The following is a 21,356-nucleotide window of genomic DNA, read 5'->3' on the forward strand; positions in this document are numbered from 1 at the left end:
AGGACAGAAGACTTAAGACCAGCAGTGTTAAACCTGAAAACTCCATCTTGAGATGACACGCTCAAGGAAGAGAGACACCACCACAGAAAACGCTCTCAAAGGTACTTGCTAATGAACTACCATCTTCTCTACCCATTGCCAGGTCAACGTATTGCCATTACTTTCATAGTTTCCAGGAAAAACACACCATCAGTAGTAGGATTCTGGCAGAGAAGCTTGGGTTTATCCCCTTGTAGTGCTTATTTATACTCCTAAATATTTTGGACAGAATTTGTAGCACGCTATGTGCTTTGGTCTGCACATCATCATGAAAACACTTTTGTAAGCTCTGCTCAGTCTGGAATTACAGGTCCAATAAAAATCTCAGCAAGATCCGTTCTTGGGGTTTTTAGTCACTAAAGCCAACAGAAACAGCAATCTTTACAGCGAAAAAAGTGTTGAGGACTGAAAAGAAGAATCATAAAACTTTCCTGTAATTGAGTAGTCCTCCTTCCAAGAAAAATATTTTCCCCTTGAAATTACAATTAATTAATAGTGTTCAAATCATATTTATTTTCAATTATCTACTTAAAGCTAAAACAGAATTCTTTCAATTTAATAAGGGAGTTCACCAGGAGAAATGTTTACTGGCAAGCGTCATTGTTTTCTTCCTCAAATTTTATCACAACTGGAAATTATGAAGCTCCCACAACAACTTCAGAGCTACAGTCCTTTTCCATATAATTATCTCCACCATTTCTTCATTTAGGAAGAAACATTATAATTGCCTCCCCCCACTTTCCCAAGTCATACACAGCTTATTTTAATTTCTTTTCAGAGTGACTCTTTAATAAAAGTATGTGTGACTGCAGCATTCCAAGTGGAGTAAAAATCAGTTTTAGTACCTTTGCATTTAAGGAATTTATCTGAGCTTCGTGTTACTGTTTTCAGATTTAAGTACTGAATTAAATACATCAGGGAGCGCAGAAGCAGCTTCTAACACTGAATGCAGAGAAACCTATTTCTTAGCAAATCTCACTGACACCGAGTATTATTGTCCATAGTTTAAGTGGCATTGACAAGGAATATGGCAATAAGAAAAAACAAAGCTGATGAAAAACAGAGATGGAAAGTCACCACTACTTGATCTAATGGGAAAACAAGAAATGGAAGTATTCCTGCTGCTAAATGGATGTGACGAAACGAAATCAAAACAAAGAGCATCAAACGATTAGAAACGACCACATTATTCACTTTGACATTACAGAACAGTCAGCAATGAAAACAGATGAGACACACAGGAAATACCTTGAGTAACAAAGCAAGGTGGTAGTCCTTTGAGATCGTGAAGAAGGGAGCAGGAAGGAGAGCCATAAAGCAAAAGAAGCAGAGTTAAGGTTTTTGAAGCCAAGGTTCACGTGCCATTTAGACAAACATTCTTGTCTTCTTCTGGCAAATCACAAGCAGCTGGAGAATAAAAACCACTGCAAGCTCCATGATGACTAAAACCAAGCGTGAAGCCTATCACTTATGCAAAACAATTAGTCTATTTTACACAGAGCCCTGGATATTGAAAGAAAAGCTACTTCAAGTTCTGTGGCCACCTTGGGGATAACTGAAATGCTGTACTGAGTTAGCTACGAAAATCAAAGAATCGCCCATAGTTGCGGTGTTGCCCAGTGGAACAGACAAAATCAAACACACAAAAAGCACTCACAGAGGCACCAGTTTGCCACTACTTTTACGCTACTGAAATTAAATGTCTTGCTTATTTTCATCATGGAGAAATCAAATCACTTCTCAAAGACAGTAATCCGATATGAAGAGTTTCTTATGGTCACTTTCTCCAACACCCAAGAGTAGATGATGTTCCATTATGTACTTCCTATAATGAATTTAAGAGTCTCCTTATTGTATTAACCACTACTATGGTTACAAGTTTTAAACAAATAAAGAAATACAAACGCCACTTCTTAAAAAGCTCAAAAAGACTTCTTAAAAGTAATGCTAAGGCTATTATAGCAAACTGAAAAGTCACTTTGCTACTGCAATTGTTTGCTAATTCCATTCAGCAGCCATCAGTCCCTTCTTTTGCAACGCCTTTTTTAAAAGGACACAAGATGCAGGACTGGAAGACTTGCCCACGTGCAGCCCTCACGTGGCCAGCAATCACATTACAGTATCAATTTTACAAGCTGATGAAAGTTTTCCTCATCACCAGCTAGGTCTGTGCTTTCTGGCTATTCCAGAACCTCACTGCTTTGGTTCTTAGAAACTCTTACTTCTCAACATAAGTTTACCCACAATCAGTTTCTACAACTTATTTGGATCAAGGCTGTCCCTTAGCTTAAATAATTTCCTTATGCAGTCTCACACTTATTCACCCCATCTCTGTCTCTGAGAAGTATTTATGGAGAGCAGTTCACGTTCCTTACTAGCTTTAACACAGCTAAGTTAAAAGAAATTAACCTCTGCTAATTGTCTTCATGCCTAGATCACTTAAATACGTTTTCCTCTGCAATTACTGGAGAAGAGGAGGCTGAGGGGAGACCTTATTGCTCTCTACAAGTACCTCTAAGGAGGTTGCAAAGAGGTGGGTGTTGGTCTCTTTTCCCAAGCGACAGGTGATGGAACAAGAGGGAATGGCCTTAAACTGTGTCAGGGGAAGTTTAGATTGGACATTAGGAAAAAATTCTTCACTGAAAAGGTCCTCAAGCCCTGGCAGAAGCTGCCCAGGGAGGTGATGGAGTCCCCATCCCTGGAGGGGTTTAACAGACAGGCAGATGAGGTGCTTGGGGACATGATTTAGTAGCAGACAGGTACGGTTGGTTGGAGTTGGTGATCTCAAAGGTCTTCTCCAATCTAACGATTCTATGATTCTATTCCAGTGTTTTGCTTTGGTCTTGAATGAGTGAAAAAACACCAAGAGACTTTCAGCACACTGCCTGAAATTCTTCTGAATGCCCCTGGACGCAAAAGCTGCCTCATTTTAGAAGTGCACCATTAAAAGAAGAAATTAAACTTTCACATATAAGCTATCTGAAGAATCCGGTGCTTCCGTTTGTTCAAGATTCAAACTCCTGCTACTTTTGCCCTATAAAGTAACTTCGATTTCTCCTTTAAAGTTTGTTTTTGGTGTTCTGAGTTTTTTTTTCCACTATAAGCCCAATGGAATTAGGCAGAATAAAAAGGTTCAGCTGAGAACAAAAATCTATGCACTACAGATAGTTAGATGTAAAATACTCATACACATTGTTAATTTAATAATCTGCCTAATGAAATATGATACTGAAGCTTGGATGAATTGTCAAGCGTGATAAAAGTTCCTTCTGTTGAAGGAATAGTTCCACCTAACACATTATTTTTGTAGAACTAAAGCACCTCCTGTCCTGCTGCCCCCCTGTTTTCTCATCTCTCTTTAAGAAAGCTTGGGAAAGGAGACAGATACAAGAAGCAGAACTATTTCCCCCCGACTAACTCCGGGTGACTGGCCTACGTCACTCACTCTGCCCTGTAAACACAGGAACTGTTTTTCAGACCGATGATTCACTTCTTAGTGCCCCTGCCAATAAGGGTGCCAGTTCTGCAGAAATGAATGAGTTGAACAAACTATTTCAGCCTGATCAAGCATGTATTTTAAGACAGGTACAAGGCTTAGACTCCAAGACCTGAGACAGAAAACAAGGCTTGCAGAACAATCAGGTTGGGAGGCACCCAAGGAGGTCTCTAGTCCAGCCTTCTGCTGGAAGCAGTGTTAGTGATGAGATCGATCAGGTTGCTCTGAGCTTTATCTAGTCAGCTCTTGAAAACAAAGGATGGGAAATGCACAACCGCTAAGTCAAACCGTTTCCTTGCTTAGCTGTCCTCACAGCAAGCTCTTCGGTTCTTCTGAATCTGTCTTCTCCAGCCTTTCCTCACAGGGCAAGTCCTCAAAGCCTCCTTGATTATTTGGCCCTCACCTATACTTCATCCAGTATCTCAGTTTCTTTGTTTTGAGGACCCCAGGTGCATGTGGTATCCACAGTGAAAAGGGATCACCGCTTTCCTCAACGTGTCGACTACGCTCTTGTTAAAACAGCCAATCCCAAACACTTAGAAGAACCTTAATGCAGAAGCACGTAATTAATCTGTAACTCCCCCATGACTTTAAGGCCTGCCCAGAAGTCCAGGATGAGGTCAGCACTGGAATGATGATCTAGTGGGTACGGCACATCAATCCAAACAAAGTACTTTTACAATTTGCTGCATTGGGTTTCATTAAAAATGTAAAACCACAAAATAAGTGCTATCATTCCAGTTAGTAGATTGGAGTCGTCAAGGAAACAAGACATCTGCCTGCGCAGGTTCATGTCACACACGCTCTCCAAAGTTAAAACATTTAATTCCAAACACATTTTAGCCATTCCTATATTCAAGTGCTGTACATTCGATTATAGCAAGATCAGAAAGCATTAACCCTTTACGCAAAGGCAGACAATCCAAACAAATCCAATACCAAAACCGCCCACCCCCATGCGTGCTGTGTGCTTACCTTTGAAATTTGTTTTCAAACAAAATAAAAGCTTTACCCTACATGTTAAGGAACATTATAAAGATTAATGGCATTCTTGACACAGGTTCTTCAGCAAATGCCCACGGGCTTTCCACCACAGAAGCCACTTCTGGCTACTTGCTTTCTTACTAATACTGTAGCAAAACATATTAGTATGTGGAAGAGCTCCTGTGATAGCAAGGATACTCAACTTTAAGCTAACACCATTCAGTAATGTGCTATGTTATGAAAGCTGCCTTATCCTGCTAAACAGCCTTGTTTTTTTCTGTGGAAAACATAAAAGCCTCACATTGACTTGCAACTCCTTAAAATTACAGAAAGATAATGCAACAGCAACTGACTTCTGTGAATAAGGAATACTTTCCAAGATTTCTCGAGTATTCTGGGCTCTTTGCTGTCTACTTAGCACTACCCATATCTGATCTTTGAGCCATAAAATTGAAGAAGTCTCACTAACTAGAAGACCAAATCATGGTGCAACGAAGTAGAAGCAGGACTGCGTGTTCACACACAAGTTAAGCATGAAAACAACCAACAAATTAAAATAATCCTGTAAGACAGAATCTGCTTCACGGTAAACAGCCAAATTAACATGAAATCTGTTTTGTATGAAGTTTCAAACACTCCTTCAAAGGTTCACATGGGACAGAAGCAAGGCTATAAAAATGCAGAGTTTTATACTAATGTGGTAGGAATCCGATAGCAATAAGTTCTCTTCACAGACGCATTGATCACCATGACGTTAGAAATGGGATGTCATAAAATGGCTATGTTCATACAAATTCCTAATAACTATATAAGATCTGAGAACAATAAGAAGACAAAGCACAACTCTTTCGACACAGCACCTACCTTTGCAGTCCTCAGTACTGAGGCTATCGGATAGCAAGAGATAACAATGCTTGATAAAGAACTATGGAAATTAATACTAATTCTATATTGAAGTTTTATATATGATTTAAAAGTTAGATATTGGTTGATAATCACATTTCACATGAGAAAGCTGGCAAGGCGATCTTGGTATTTTTGCTTTCAGATGATCAGCAGTAACTCAACTTATTTCTTTTTACTTATTTCAAAGCTCTTACCTTCCAAAACAGAATGCTACAGTGTCGACAGAAATGCAAGGTGTCCCCGTATTGTTCCTTTATTGGGTAGTATTTCTCAAGTGCAAAGTACATCAGCTTCCAGTCAATGTGACCTTTCTCTGATGAAATCAAATGCCTACAAAACTGGACATAAAATTAATATCTTCCTTTAAAATTGCTAAAGAACTTGTTAAATCAGGTAAAGGAATGGGAGCAGGGAAGGTATTTAAACTGAAGTTTTGAAACTGGATTTCTTTTAAGTCAATAATCTGACATCAGACACCTCTGAAAAGTATTGAGAGGGATCTAGCCAGAAAAAAGATGGAAGGTAAAGCACTAAAACCAGGAGAGTGCACATTTGCCAAGAAAAAGTTGGCCATATACAGTTGATCTTACTCCACTGTCTTGAAATTGTTCTAATGATAGTCAACAGCCATATAACAGAAACAATATTTAGAGCCAGAAGTAATTAATTTTATACTTTTAAAACCCCTCAGGATTGAGATTAAAAAATGATAGTGCATTACTGCTTTAACGGAAAGCCACTGTTCATAACTGTTGATTTAGATAATGCTTTTTCTGCATTTTAGAGGTATATACGTGATTATTTTTCACATTTACTTATGTTCTTTCTAGAAGGATAGCAACAATCAGTGACTGATGTACTTCTTGAGGACATAATCTGCATGTAAAGATTAGCACAGTGGCTGTTTCTCCCCAGCTTAATACACAGCCAAGGTTTATTAAATATGTATTTGTAAAAAGCTTCCTGTTCCACTCTGTGGATTAATTTTAATATATTAAGGGCTTTCTTCATTCAGAAGATGACTCCTAGGTGGGGAGAACAGCACTGCCCTTGTGATTTCAGCTACACTTCACTTAATTTCATAACAGCTTCCCTGTGCAGAGTTCTCATTTTTTCCAGAAGTGCTCTTCAGTTATTAAGTATTTTTTGTGGTTGTTTGAAGGGTTCAACAAAAATACTGAAGAGGACAGGAAAAACAACCTAACATGACTCTGTAGCTTATGAAGGTAGCGCATGGTAAACAGAAAAAGGAGAAGTATATATTGGAAAAGAATAATACTCTTTGTATAATTAATAACCTGATAAGAAGTCAAATATAAATGCTGTGCATAAGTGTCTATTATAAGGCACAGGGCTTCTATTCAACTGAAATACTTAAGCAATCTGTTTCCCAGCTCTACCTTTGTATAACAGCTTCCGCTCCACCCAGTTTTGTCACAGGTTACCTTGTCTACCCTCAAGATCCATTCAATTACTACATTAACCATAAACTACTTATCCTCATAAGTTCACCTTGCATTCTTCTGAGCTGCCTCTGAAGGAGGGTTTTTCAGTTTGCCTTTGTCCATCTATATTCTCCGTGAAGTTCACTCGAAAGCCTTTAACCTCAGCGAAATTGTTACTTGGGTCAACTCCATATGAATTAATTATCTTTGCTTCTAACTTTCCTGTTTTAACAATAATTAATCTGGTATTCACCAACCAAATGGTACCACTTCAATCTCCCAGATTTAAGAACAATTATTTCCCTCCAGTTTGGAATGTACTAGGTTTTTAAAGCCTTTCCTCTAGCTCTGATGCGAGTAACTTGTATTTTCATACCTTTATTTTCACCTAGTCCAACTTTCTTTTAGTATGTCCACCTGTCAGAAAATGAAGACAGCTCTGGAGGCATTTCTAGATTATTTTGTCACTTTTTACAAGAAAAGCACCATTTCCCTTCTTGTTCTTAATTTCAAAGTCTGAAAGCATTTTTTAAATTCTGTTTTTTTCCCAAAAATCTAATTTTGGCTTCACCAGACCGCTCTTATAGCCTAAAACTTTGCGCGATCTGTTTGTGTACTTTGATTAGTAAAATAAGTTCTACTTTAGGTACTAAAATTAGCAATACGCTAAAGGTATCCTCTACCACACTTGGGGATTGTATGGTAAAAAAACTACTTTATGGCAGACATTCTTTTAAAGTAATGCAAGAAAACAGCCTGATACTTATCCTAAACTTGGATATGCTGAATACAATTTTAAGTGCGAACCAAGCCCCACCAAGAGATAACATTTTTTATAACACTATTTTACACTACAACCCTAACACTAGTACTGTGTGTTGTCGCATTTTTAGCTCATTTTTATCTCATTTATCTCAAAAAGTGCGAGCTCAGACTTCCTTATTAGTATACCACACTGCAAAAGGCCACATTGATGCAAATGATCGGGATTATTACCTGCTTTTCCGGAAAATGGTACTGGCAGAGTTTTTTCCACAACTGTCTGTCCTCACTGAGCATGTACAAAGTTGGGCTCACTTGACCCAGAGTAATAATGTCCCAGCCATCAGAGAACCTGTGCAAGATGTTATTCAGCATATGCAGAGGGAGATCACTAAGCGTAAGACCATTGTTGACTTGCTGGAAATAAGAGTTGAAGACTTTTAGCTACAAAACCTTGACAGTATAGGGTATAAATAAGATTCTTACTTTAGAGGTATCCCAGGTCTTAGCATAGTTTGTAAAAAAAAAAAACATTGAACAATATCTATGGTTAATTCTGTGATACTTTGAACACTTGACTGCTATTATTCTCTAACTGCTGTTGTTGAAAACTTAAATGACTACAGCTTCAGAAGGAGCTAGAGACTGTGCCTTTATAATTTATAGCTTTCCTACCATTAAAATAAACATCTCCTAAACTCTTTATTTAAATTTCAAATAATGTTACGACACTTCCATTCTCAGAAAAGAATTCAAGAGTGTACAGCCTCAGCTTGCAGCCCAGAAGGGCAAACATATCCTGGGCTGCATCCAAGGAAGTGCGGCCAGCAGGGCAAGGGAGAGGATTCTCCCCCTCTACTCTGCTCTCGTGAGACCCCACCTGGAGTCCTGTGTCCTCGTCTGGAATCCCCAACATAGGAAAGATATGGAACTGTCAGAACAGGTCTAGAGGAGGCTACAAAGATGATCTGAGGGCTGGAGCACCTCTGCTATGAGGACAGACAGAGTTGGGGTTGTTTAGCCTGAAGAAGGCTCCAGGGAGACCTTATAGCAGCTTCCAGTACCTGAAGGGGCTGCAGGAAAGCTAGGGAAGGACTTTCCAAGAGTGTGTACTGATAGTAGGAGGGGGAATGGCTTTAAATTGAAAGGGAAATATTTAGCTTAGACACTGGGAAGAAATTTTTCACACTGAGGGTGGTGAGGCACCGTCCCAGGTTGCCCAGGGAAGCTGTGGCTGCCCCATCCCTGGAGGTGTTCAAGGCCAGGTTGGATGGGGCTTGGAGCAGCCTGATCCAGTGGGAGGTGTCCCTGCCCATGGCAGGGGGATTGCAACTAGAGGATCTTTAAGGTCCCTTCCAACCCAAACTATTCTATGGTTCTATATATTCAATTCCACTTTTGAGAAAAGTGTGCTAAAGCCATAACAAAGGTATGAACCAATTATTCATAGTTTGTAGCATAACTACAGTTTCTCATTTTCATTAAGAAACAAAAGTGCACACCAATTGGTCTTACTACAACTAGAATACAGAATATAAGCCTGATGAGCAGAAATACAGAATGAAAACATGCATATTAGAGGCAGAAGAGAGGAGGTTCGTTTCTGAAGTCTGGAGATGGCTCCCTTCGTATGTAACTTAGGAATTCTGAAGGGAGTGACATACCAGAGCACTGAGAAAGTTTTCATTAAGAGCATAGACCTTTGCCGAGTTTTCTCTTTAACGGGGTAACCTACAGCACAACTCGTAGATGACTGAACCTGGAGCCTATAGTGTCAGGTGGCACAAAGCCCGACGTGGTTGGGAGTGGGGTTCCAGCTGGCAAGGGTGGGAGTGTGTGCAGCTGCCGAGCCACAAGGCAGCCTCTCCCTTCTGTCAGTTTATTTCATGACCATTCATCTCACTTATAGTCTACGTTTTCCATAGTGTCATCTGTTATAAACATCTCTGGGACTATCATTCTGTTCAGGAATCTGGGAGCATTACAGATGCAAGATTTCTCACTAGTTATTTCCATCTCAACTCTTTTACATTGAAGTGGAACACTGGAAAGAAACAAATGCAGCAACTGTAATGTCTCGAAACTGTCTTTGCTGTGGTTGCTTGACATGTGAAAGATGCTGAGACTGGGTTACCCATGTCTCCTTTCTATTCCAATACCCAGCACACACAGCAAGGGCAAGTTCAAAACTTCATAGCTGAACACAAAAAGATGAGACAGTGTTAAGAATTTGTTGTGAGCAACATCATCTTCTTCCAGGAGTAACACAGACAGGTTAAAAAAACTGCCTGTTTATGACCAGAAGCTTCCACTATAAAACCTGCAGCAGCGCACACCACATGCTTTGAACAAGCTGCACAGTCAGAGTCCAAGTGCTGAAGTCATTATCCTTTTTTTTTTTTTACAAAGAGGAACTATGCTAATGAATAAATGGCTACTTGAACATTTTATCTCTGTTTTCTTGATCCTGTTTAGATTTGCATTTCCTCAAGAATAGAACATTTGCTTTAAAACCAAAAATTACTATTTTTCCATCTCCATCTCACAATCTAGAGATAAACGTTTTGAAAGCAGCAGCCCACATTACAAGGGAGGTATTAAACCATTAGGAAATTAACTTGATTCCATTTCATTAATTTCGTATTACTTCAAAGACAAAGAAAACAAGTAAAACTGTTTAAGATGTATTTGAAACTTCGTCCACCTACAAATCATAAACCTATGTTCAATATACTTCCACCAATTACTTTTTTAGCATGATTTAATAATGTACCTTGTTCATCTGAAGGTTTTGTAGTTGTTGCTGCCACAGAAGGACGGTTTCTAATCGGCAAATCCAAATATTGATGTTCCCTACCAACACAGATTTTCCTACTCCCCTGATCAGTATACAGAGAGTAGAACTCAGATCCTGGAGAAGATCTTTGATTAATCGTGGGTTATATTGATCTTCCATGACTGGAAAATAAAACAAACCAAAAATTAACTAACTTAACCAAGCTAATATAGTCAGTTCAAGCTAATCAACACTTCTTTAGATGAACTAATTACAAGTCAACTGTTTGTGAGCAAATAGCTGCCTTAATTCCCACTATGACATCCAGTAATGCTGTTCCATAAGTGCAAGGTCAACAATTAACAGGCAAATTTGATGTAACATTTCATGCTATGAATCTAATAAACTTAATACTGAGCTACTAGTTATAAATCTGATTTCATCAGTTCAAAGCTGACAGCATTACATCTCCATTTAGTGTGGTTACCAGAATTTTTTTCAACATTAAGTAATAGCTTTTTTAAAAATAAGCAATAAAGAAAAAAAGTTACGTACTTTAAATCCCAGTACATCATGCAAATTGAAAAATAAACATGTTACTAATCTAAAAGCCTTCATATTTCATGAAGAGTATCATTTAACAGTAAACCAAAAGCTTCTGAAAAGAATCTAATTGTCATGTTTCAACAGATACAATTTAATAATCAAGAGAAAGCAACTTATCAAAATTATTGGATGGGGAGTATAAAACCTTTCATTAATTAAATATGCTATTGCTTCATCTTGCAATGTAAAAACAGGAATAAAGTTAATGACAACAAAAAAATCAACTGATAGCTTAGTCACAGTAATTAAATCTGAACAAGCAGATTACAAAACCTTAGATCTTACCCTTCTGTACAATTTTGTCCAAAATGCTAAAGTAGTTCTTCTGTGCTGCACCACTCAGTGAAGTTAACTGGGATTTTGCAATTAACTGCAAAAGCTAGGACAAAGAATTAAAACTCAAGACAAACGATAGATGTAAAGGATGGTTTCTAGCACTCACTTTTACACATTTACCTACTACAGCTTAGAGCACTGCAACTGTATTTTGTGAAAACATAATGACTGAGTTCAGAAAATGAAACAAGACAAATGCAGAAACACTTAGATATTCCCTCTGGCATCCCACGGATAACTCGTGAAGAAATGCACACGGTCAAAATACTGTACAAATCCTAGCATTTATCTCTGTGATGGTGCATATGATGTATGATCTTTAAAAGTAATGAAACAATGGAGGGAGTCTGTTTTGGGGGCTCAAAAACAGAAACGTGGTCTTTGATGTGGCTGAGTCCTGAGCTCCCTGACAGATTTGGTGGCTGGGATCATCACACTGAATTGATACCAACTGCCAAACTTAGCATTTCGGAGTGAAACTATCATACTGGTCAAAGCCAGATGCCATGGACTTAAGTGTACCAAGTCTTAAGTGGCTGAAGTCACTTGGTATGTTCAGTCTGAAGGAGACTGAGCGGGGATCCCACAGCTCACTGCTTCCTCTCAAGGGGAGGAGGAGCGGGCACTAAGCTCTTCTCCCTGGTGTCCAGTGATAGGAGCGGAGGGACTGGCAGGAAGATGTGCCAGGGGAGGGTTAGGTTGGACATTAGGAAAAGGTTCTCCCCCCAGAGGGTGCTGGAGCACTGGAACAGCTCCCCAGGGAAGCAGTTGCGGTGCCAAGCCTGACAACATTCCAGAAACATTTGGAACACAAACACAGACAGACAGCGTGGATATTGGGGTTGTCCTGTGTAGGGACTGGAGTTGGACTCAATGATCCATGCAGGTCTCTTCCAGCTCAGGTCATTCTGTGTACTACTTGCTGCTTATAGTGGGGAAATGTCATATTTTACCTAACTGGGGGGGGAAAACCAAACCTCTGTCTTACTCCTACATTCAGGTCCCTGGTAGAAGAAACTACAGGAACGTAATAATGAGCAATGTACATTCTGCATTAGTAACTTTCCCTTGACTGTATAGATATTAAGGATCTCCTAACTATCCACGCTTTTCTCTTGAGTCTGAAGGAGGTACAGGAAAGCTGGGGAGGGACTTTTTACAAGAGCATGGAGTGATAGGACAAGGGGAAATGGGTTTAAACTGGAGGGGGGAAGACTTCAGATTGAACATTAAGAAGAAATTCTTCATTATGAGGGTGGGGAGGCACTGGCCCAGGTTGCCCAGGGAAGCTGCGGCTGCCCCATCCCTGGAGGTGCTCAAGGCCAGGTTGTGTGGGGCTTGAGCAGCCTGATCCAGTGGGAGGTGTCCCTGTCCATGACAGGGGGGTTGGAACTGGTTGATCTTTAAGATCCCTTCCAACCCAACCCATTCCATGGGTCTATGATCCCCCACAGAGCGCTCTGAACATGAACCTGCTGAGCTCGGCTTTGTACGACAGCATCAACAGGTGGCACAGAGGGTGAACAAAGACCAAACCTGCCAAAAATGATTTTGTGTCTTCATTTCTAAAAACATTGATTTGACACTACACTCAACATTAATTTTCCTTTGCAGGAAGAGAGAATACACCTGTTCTCTCCCCGATTTAATAACATTCCTTCTGGCTTCTCTGCATGATCCCTGACAAAACATTATGTGCTATGAAAGGAGGAAAAAATTCTCCTGATGTATTTAAATACAAGCAATCAATTTATACAGTTCTTGAGACCAGATATTAGGCCCTCTTTCTTGGCATTTTCAAAGCCTTTTAGTTTGATTAATACATTGGAGAACACCTTGAGGTCTCTGGCAGTTTGCCAGTTCAAGCAAGCATGTGCATGTCTCTTAATTAATTTCAAAGAATTCAGTAATGTCACTCAGGCTAAAAATCAAATCAAAGAAACAAATTCCACCTGGCTGATTTTAAGGAAGATTCCAATTTCAATCGCTGTTAATATGCAAAGATTAAGACAAGTTTAGCAGGTGCACGAGTACAAGGTTCAGCCTTATTGATACATGCACAGCCATGGCTTGTGTGGTCCACTGGAGACAACTTCGAACACATCAACTGTTTATTCAAATGGAAACATTCATAAAAAAGACCATCCATACCAAATTCAATATATCAAACATTTCACAGCTAAGAAACCATCACTATCCTACAGCACAAACAAGCAGAGGGAAACAGCTGATCCTACCTCTTTCTCACACTGCTTACCCTAAAAGGGTCGGGCAGACATCTACATAAACTTTAAACGATAAATGAAATCTCCATTAAAATCAGTCAGGTGGAATTTGTTTCTTTGATTTGATTTTTAATCTGAGAAGCAAAATGGATCATCATAGAATTGTTTGGCTGGAAAAGACCTTTGAGATCATTGAGTCCAACTGTACCTGTCCACTATTAAACCAGATCCCTGAGCACCTCATCTTCCAGTCTTTTAAATTCCTCTAGGGATGGAGACTCTACCATCTCTGATTAGAAACTTCAGGGAAGCAAATCAGAATTTGCATAAAGCAGATGGGAATGGGATGACCTGCTTCTTACACTGGGTCTCAGTTGCAGATTGGCTTAAAATCTGAAACAGCAGATCAAACACAGAATCATAGAATAGTTTGGGTTGGAAGGGACCTTAAAGATCATCTAATTCCAGCCCCCTGTCATGGACAGGGACATCTCCCACTGGATCAGGCTGCTCAAAGCCCCATCCAACCTGGCCTTGAACACCTCCAGGGATGGGGCAGCCACAGCTTCCCTGGGCAACCTGGGCCAGGGCCTCTCATAGTGAAGAAATTCCTCCTTATGTCTAGTCTAAATCAGCCCCTCTCCAGTTTATACCCATTGCCCCTAGTCCTATCACTACAAGCCTTTGTGAACAGTCCCTCCCCAGCTTTCCTGGAGTCCCTTCAAGTACCTAAAGGTTGCTGTAAGATCTCCTCGGAGCTTTCTCTTCTACAGGCTGAACAACAACTCTCTCAGCCTGTCCTCGTATGAGAGGTGCTCCAGTCCTCAGATCATCCTTGTAGCCTCCTCTGGACCCGTTCCAACAGCTCCATATCCTTCTTATGCTGAGGATTCCAGAACTGGACACAGGACTCCAGATGAGGTCTCACAAGACAAGAACACAGGGGCAGAATCCCCTCCCTCACCCTGCTGGCCACGCTGTTTTTGATGCAGCCCAGGACATCGCTGGCCTTTTGAGCTGCGACCGCACACTGCCGGCTCATGCTGAGCTTCTTAAAAGTCTGTTGCAACTTCACATATTACTGACATCAACACAGATGTTTTAATTTATTAGCTACAACTCCACAAATGTTTAAGTCAACAAGTTCTACAGCTGCAGAACAAGCAGCAGCTGTCATTCACAGCCATCATGCTTATTAGCAGCTCAGTAACTTTTAAAGTCCTAGATGTCCAGTTGCTGTGCCCCATGACAGAAATCAGTTTGCCTCCATCACCTTAACAAAACTCATACAAGGATATAATGAAGATTTTGGAATTGTTTTACAACTCCAAAAGTTTAATAATTTCAAATAAATATAAAATATTAAAAGGATTTTTGAAGTCTGCCTGCATTCTAAGGCACCCTAATTTCTTAGGGACTATTGTACTCTATTACAGTTTGGATCACAAAGCCAAGTTTCTGCATTTTCTGCTCTTTCCTCAGCAATCTTAAGCCTGGGTAACTGAAGTAGCCATTTTATATTTTTTTTTTGGTGAACAGAATAGAAAGTGGTCAACATGCCCATGCTAGATTTTGCACTTTGTTCCCATCAACTACTTTGAGCAACCTGACTTACGCGCTGCAGCGCCAAAAGAACCTGTAAAATTCTCCTTCTGGATTCATTCTACCCATTCACCATTCAAATGAGGCACCCAAGGCTGACCTCATTTATAATACGATTTATCTTTTTTTTTTTCTTCCTACTGTTATAGGCTGAAAAAGTCTTGGGAACGATAAAGGTTCTTGCCTCTGATCCCAAAACAGCACTTAAAACCACGTTGCGAACCACAGTGCATACAGATACCAAATAAATCCACGATGGGAACAAACCAGGCAAATACCCCAACCAATAGCCTTAAAGCAAATCCTTTTTGCTTTGTTTCCTTTGGTCTCACATCTCTTGTTTTTCTGTAAGTGTAATACACTGTTTCAGCCTCACAAAGATGGGTAGAACGTGTTTTCTCTCCAAACACCCCATGACCTAGTGGTAAGGGAGTTCTCCTGGTATGTTTATTTAGTTTTGATTTGTGTCTTTTCAAGCTCTGGATACATTCCAACCACTACATTATTTGTGAACAGCCCCACCACTGAACTCTAGCCCTGGTATGTCTCACCTTTCGAGACCCTCTAGAAGTTGGGACAAGCTCTTTACTACATCAAGTTAGAGGACAATCAAATCTAGGGCTAGAGAAAGGCCAGTATCTCCCACAACAGGTATTTCCAAGTGGGCAGCTGGTTAGGCATTGAGGAAATTAAGGCATGACATTAAGAGGCTCCCAAAAGCATAAGTTACATCATTTTGGAAAACAGGCAGATAGCACTGTTGTCCAAACCTTACACGTTCCATGCGCTTAATTCTAAACTTAAGGCTAGACCTCACTCAGAGAAGCTAACATAGTGAGAAAGGGGCTTTACAATGATTAATGAGATTAGTATATCATAACTGTTTATATAAACTTCATGTAACTACGTTATTTTTAAACGACAACTTGCAATAAAACTCATTTCTGGAAGACAAAAAATAAGAAAAGGAAGATAGAAAAAGCTGCAGTGTTAAGTTTTAAGGGATGTTAGCAAAGATAAATGCATATACCTTGATCTAGATTAAAAAAAAAAAAATGCAATGAATCATGGGACTTAAGAAGCTGCAGAAATATTTACACATCAAATATTTGTCTAGAACTGTATCCTGGGCTGCATCAAAAGAAGCGTGGCCAGCAGGGCGAGGGGGGCCATTCTTCCCCTCTACTCCACTCTCATGAGAGCCCACCTGGAGTCCTGTGTCTGGTTCTTGAATCCCCAGTGTAAGAAGGACATGGAACTGTTGGAGTGAGTCCAGAGGAGGGCTATGAAGATGATCAGGGGGCTGGAGCACCTCTGCTATGAGGACAGACTGAGAGAGTTGGGGTTGTTCAGCCCAGAGAAGAGAAGGCTCTGAGGACACCTTACAGCAGCTTTCAGTACCTGAAGGGCTCCAGGAAAGCAGGGGAGGGACTGTTTACAAAGGTATTGAGTAATAGGATGAAGGGGAATGACTTTAAACTGGAAATGGGAAGATTTAGATTAGACATTAGGAAGAAATTCTTCACGAAAAGGGTGGGGAGGCCTTGTCTCAGGTTGCCCAGGGAAGCTGTGGCTGCCCCATCCCTGGAGGTGTTCAAGGCCAGGTTGGATGGGCCTTGGGCAGTCTGATCCAGTGGGAGGTGTCCCTGCCCATGGCAGGGGGTGGAACTGGATGGACTTGAAACTCCCTTCCAACCCAAACCATTCTATGACATTAAAGTGTATTTAAGATGTAGTACATGTTGCTGGTTTTGGTTGTATAGCAATTATTTTGCCTTTAAAGAGAGTTACCTACCCAGACTGATGAACAACTGAAACTACCATCAGTGTTTTCCAGTAAATACACAGCAGACTGGCCCCCACCACCCTCCTCAAACCGTAGGCTTTCACAGAGCAATAGAACACGTTTTCCCCAAAGAAAAACTACTCGGTTTAAAGCTGCTTCATGAAGTATAAGTTACATATGAAGAGGTTATTCGTACAGTTACAAATCATCAGCTGTTCAGTGCAAAATTATTTCTTGCTTCACACATCAGCAAATGCATTTTTGAAATATTCATGTAAAATAAAGAACTTACTTTGACCACATAATTGAACCTTCTGATGTCCTGAATGGCACTTGAAAAGTCTAAGCGGTTGAAAGCTTCTCCCAAAGTGCAATAGCCATGTCTCTGAGGAAAAAGAGTAAACACAGGAAAGGAACAAAGATAAAATTGAGGAAAATATTCAGAAAAGCAATCTACCATGCAAGTGAGGCCTAGACGTGCCTCGTACTCCCTGCAAATATTATATAATGCATGGGGACTGATGCCTTAATTTCGTACAGAACAAACGAAACTAGATATGATATCTGGACCTAATAGGTACATATGCAAAGTCTTTAAAATCATACTAATTATGCAAATCATAAACATTGGTCTCCGAGTGCCCTGGAAAATCTACTCCACTATTGCAGGACCACAATGCTATTCTCTCACGGCTATCGTGCTCCCCATGCGCCTCGGCACAAGTTAGAGCTTATTCGTACAGCAGTCTGAGCTTAGAACCATAAGTGTTAACTGAGTTAATGTTTGATTCGATGGCAAGAATACAGCTGCTTGCTCCTGGGATTGTAAAAACAAATGGTGTTAACACACAGGATTTCTTTTCTGGGTCCTGGAATGATTTTTCTTGGGTACCAAGAGAAATTCCGTTTTCTTTTGGCGCTTCTGCACAGGCGTCAAGGTGAAAATGGAAGTTTCAGAGGTTGTTGTGGAACCACTTAAGGTGATAGTGGTAGCCTGAAGTGACATGAAATCATGTAAGCTGGCTAAATTTAGAGCCGCAAAGCCACACAGAAGCCTTGGAGCAGATATAACGAGGCTAGAAAACCCCTACAACTGGTGAAAGAGATACTTGCAGAGCAGTGTGCTCTAAGGCTTATCAGCCTGGGAAGGTGGGGATAAATCATTATTTGAAGTTCGTTCCTAGACAGACTTCCTTGGTGAATTATGCGATAGTGAGAAGAGTACAACTTAATGTAAAATTTAACGTAAAATTAAATTAACGAGTACAATTTAATGTTCCTTTTTGCAACCCAATGAAAGCTTACCCTGGACGTACCACAGTGTGACAGAAGACAGCTAACTCTTCACTGCAGGGTGGTGGTAATTACTGCCTATCAGTTAATGACTAAATTCAGGATCACACTGCTTGCTTAACACTGCTTGGATCCAAGTGTGCAGTGCACTTCACAATGTACAACCTGGGTGGCTAAGAGCAGTGAATTAATACTTGCAGAAAACAAAACTTCTGTTGAAATTCAAATACTTGTGGCTGTTCTCTAGATGAACAAGTATCGAAAGGCCATGCTTAAATACAGTAGCAAGAGAACTCCCCTGAGCAGCAGGAAGCGCATCTCTGTGAAGCTTCAGCTCTACCTTTCGTCATGTATCATCACGATAAAATTATCCAAAGAGCATCACCATCTTCATTTCAGCTACATACCTGCACTTCTTCTGGTTTGTTTTTTTTATTTTCAGTGCTCTCCTACAGCATGTTTTGTATGGTTCCTACCAAGACTTTCCTACTTTCGTTATTTTGCCCTGGAATTCAGTATCCAATTTGGATATAAACACGGGGGACAATGTGATTGAGAGCAGCCCTGCTGAGAAAGGCTTGGGTGCTGATTGACAAGAAGCTTGACATAAGCTGGCAATGTGCACTCATAGCCCTGAAGGCCAATTTTGCTCAGGGCTGCTTCAAAAGTGTGGCCACCAGGTCAAGGGAGGTGATTCTGCCCCTCTGTTCCACTCTAGTGAGACCCCACCTGGAGTCCTGTGGCCAGTTCTGGAATCCTCAATGTAAGAAGGAGATGGAGTTGTTGGAGCAGGTCCAGAGGAGGGCTATGAAGATGATCAAAGGGCTGGAGCACCTCCACTGTGAGGACAGGCTGAGGGAGTTGGGGTTGTTCAGCCTGGAGAAGACACTGGGAAGACCTTCCGACAGCCTACTAGTACCTGAGGGGCTACAGGAAAGCTGAGGAGGGACTTGGAGTGATAGGACAAGCAGGAATGGCTTTAAATTGGAGCGGGGGGGCTGGGGGCGAATATTTAGATTAGACATTGGGAATAGATTCTTCACCATGAAAGTGGTGAGGCACTGGCACAGACTGCCCAGGGAAGTTTTGGATGTCCCCTCCCCAGAAGTGCTCAAGACCAGGTTGGATGGGATTTTGAGCAGCCTGAACTAGTGGGACGTGTCCCTGCCCACGGCATGGGGTTGGAACTGGATGGGCTTTGAGGTCCCTTCCAATCCAAACCATTCTATGATTGTACGAACTAAGTTCCCAAGTCGCAAGACTTGGTGATTTGAAAATCAGGTAAGACTACAACCTGTAAGGAAAACTGAAGCCTCTGTAAATTACGTTTGAGATTAAATTATATTTCTGCTATGAGATTTTTATTTTTTTGGTTCAACTCCTTGCTACTTTTTCATTCTGCTACTTCAAATTTAACAGCTTGCAGGCGGCTACTTGGTAGTTTGGAATCCTGATGTAAATTGAATACAAGTAAGTAAATCTTCAGTTCCAGACTTTGGAAAGAGGACTTCTGTATTCCACAAGATCCAGATGCTTTCTCTGTCGCAATGACCCATGTAAGAGTCACTTTGCTGGCTCCCTTTGCCTTATCAGGTGCAGTGTTGCCAATGAAGAGAGAGTTGAATATAACCCCTAAGACCACACAGCAGTGCACTGTTTTAATATACTATTTGCTAACTAAAGAGCATAAAGATTGCAGGAATCAACCCACACAATGCAGAACTTACTTCCTTGGTGCTTTCTTTATGAACATAAATCCACTTTTCGCGATAAAAACCTAAAATAAAATAAAAATATAAACATTTTTAGGCTTCCACTTTAGGTAACGCCTTCTAGAAGAAAACTGAACAAAACAGACCAACTTCAGCGAAATGTTTCATAAAATAGGAGAGAACAGTTTTAATGAAGGAAATCTATAAATGAATGAAAAGGATGACTACGAATTTTCAGAAGTTCTGTACTTCAAAACAACAAAGAAAAAGTTAAATAATTTTACAAATCTATCACAAGAGTTGGCACACAATTGGCAGACACAGCACAACTTTTGACAACTGTATATCAACAACTTCTACAAAACTCCCAAGTTTTTTGTAACCCGACAGGCTTCTTAGCACGCAGCACAGGAACCTGCAGAAATGAGCAACATTCTCACTCCTGAATGCTCTACCCCTCTTGTATCTTCTTTAAAGGTGCCTGCTCTGCGTTCACTTGGTCCAACTACTTGCAGAATGCTGCAGGGAAGTCAACTACACAAGACTTAACAAAGGCAATTAGGCAGACCTTCAGCTTTCAGAACTCTGGTACATTGTCAAATGAAAATATGCTCTTATATACATAATACATATTGCATATATGCAAGACATACATGTATTATATCTTATTGGTTTTGCCAAGGAAGACTGGACCAGATGATCCTTGAGGTCCCTTCCAACCTGGTTTTCTGATACAGCCAGTTGAATCTTCTGACACAGAATCATATCAGTTGATGGGTTGAAAAACACCCTTGAGATCACCGAGTCCAACCACACCTGTCCATTACTAAATCATATCCCTGAGCACCTCATCTCCCCTCTTCTAAAAACCTGCAAGGATGGGGACTCCCACCACCTCCCTGTGCAGCCTCTGCCAGTGCCTGAGAACCCTTTAAGTGAAGAAATCTTTCCTGATGTCCAAGCTGTACTTCTCCTGGCAAAACTTGAGGTCATTCCCTCATCCTATCGCTTAGGAGAAGAGACCTACACCCACCTCACAACAACCTCCTTTCAGGCAGTTGTAGATAGTGATAAGGTCTCCCCTCAGCCTCCTGGATGCTTTATGCTGGGGAACCTCGCAACTTTCTACAAAACCATCTCTGTCACAATTTTGGAAATATACTAATAAGACATCATTTCAACATTAAAGCACTAGAACCACCAAAAAGTTGCTTATCACTTATCTTTTTTTTACCTACTCTACTTGAACAAGTTCACTTGCTGTCATACGCATATTTGCTGTCTAAAGTCTCTTTTAAAACTGAGACCTGATTAAAAAAAGCTTTGATATTCAAATTATTAAAAAAGGACCTTTTTCTTCAAGAAATTCAATACTGAAAGTCTTCGCC

At 40.5% G+C, this 21,356-nt stretch overlaps 1 protein-coding gene across 3 annotated transcripts in view; it reads right to left on the reverse strand.

The window, feature by feature from the left end:
- FBXO25 (F-box protein 25) overlaps positions 1 to 21,356 on the reverse strand; it is a 34,430-nt gene that overhangs the window by 3,052 nt on the left and 10,022 nt on the right. The window contains exons 4-10 of one of the 3 annotated variants that reach the window (XM_069851593.1): positions 19,984 to 20,033; positions 17,256 to 17,348; positions 11,300 to 11,393; positions 10,406 to 10,590; positions 7,867 to 8,049; positions 5,620 to 5,763; positions 1,288 to 1,314 (exon numbers count right to left, since the gene is read on the reverse strand). In XM_069851593.1, coding sequence (XP_069707694.1) covers positions 1,288 to 1,314; positions 5,620 to 5,763; positions 7,867 to 8,049; positions 10,406 to 10,590; positions 11,300 to 11,393; positions 17,256 to 17,348; positions 19,984 to 20,033 — 776 coding nt within the window. Of the gene's footprint in view, positions 1 to 1,287; positions 1,315 to 1,389; positions 1,447 to 5,619; positions 5,764 to 7,866; positions 8,050 to 10,405; positions 10,591 to 11,299; positions 11,394 to 17,255; positions 17,349 to 19,983; positions 20,034 to 21,356 lie in introns of those variants that run through there. The other 2 variants (XM_069851595.1, XM_069851594.1) reach the window with 2 other exon arrangements.

This window comes from Phaenicophaeus curvirostris, chromosome 2 (assembly GCF_032191515.1).
Source record: "Phaenicophaeus curvirostris isolate KB17595 chromosome 2, BPBGC_Pcur_1.0, whole genome shotgun sequence".
In the NCBI taxonomy this organism is placed as follows: Eukaryota; Metazoa; Chordata; class Aves; order Cuculiformes; family Cuculidae; genus Phaenicophaeus; species Phaenicophaeus curvirostris.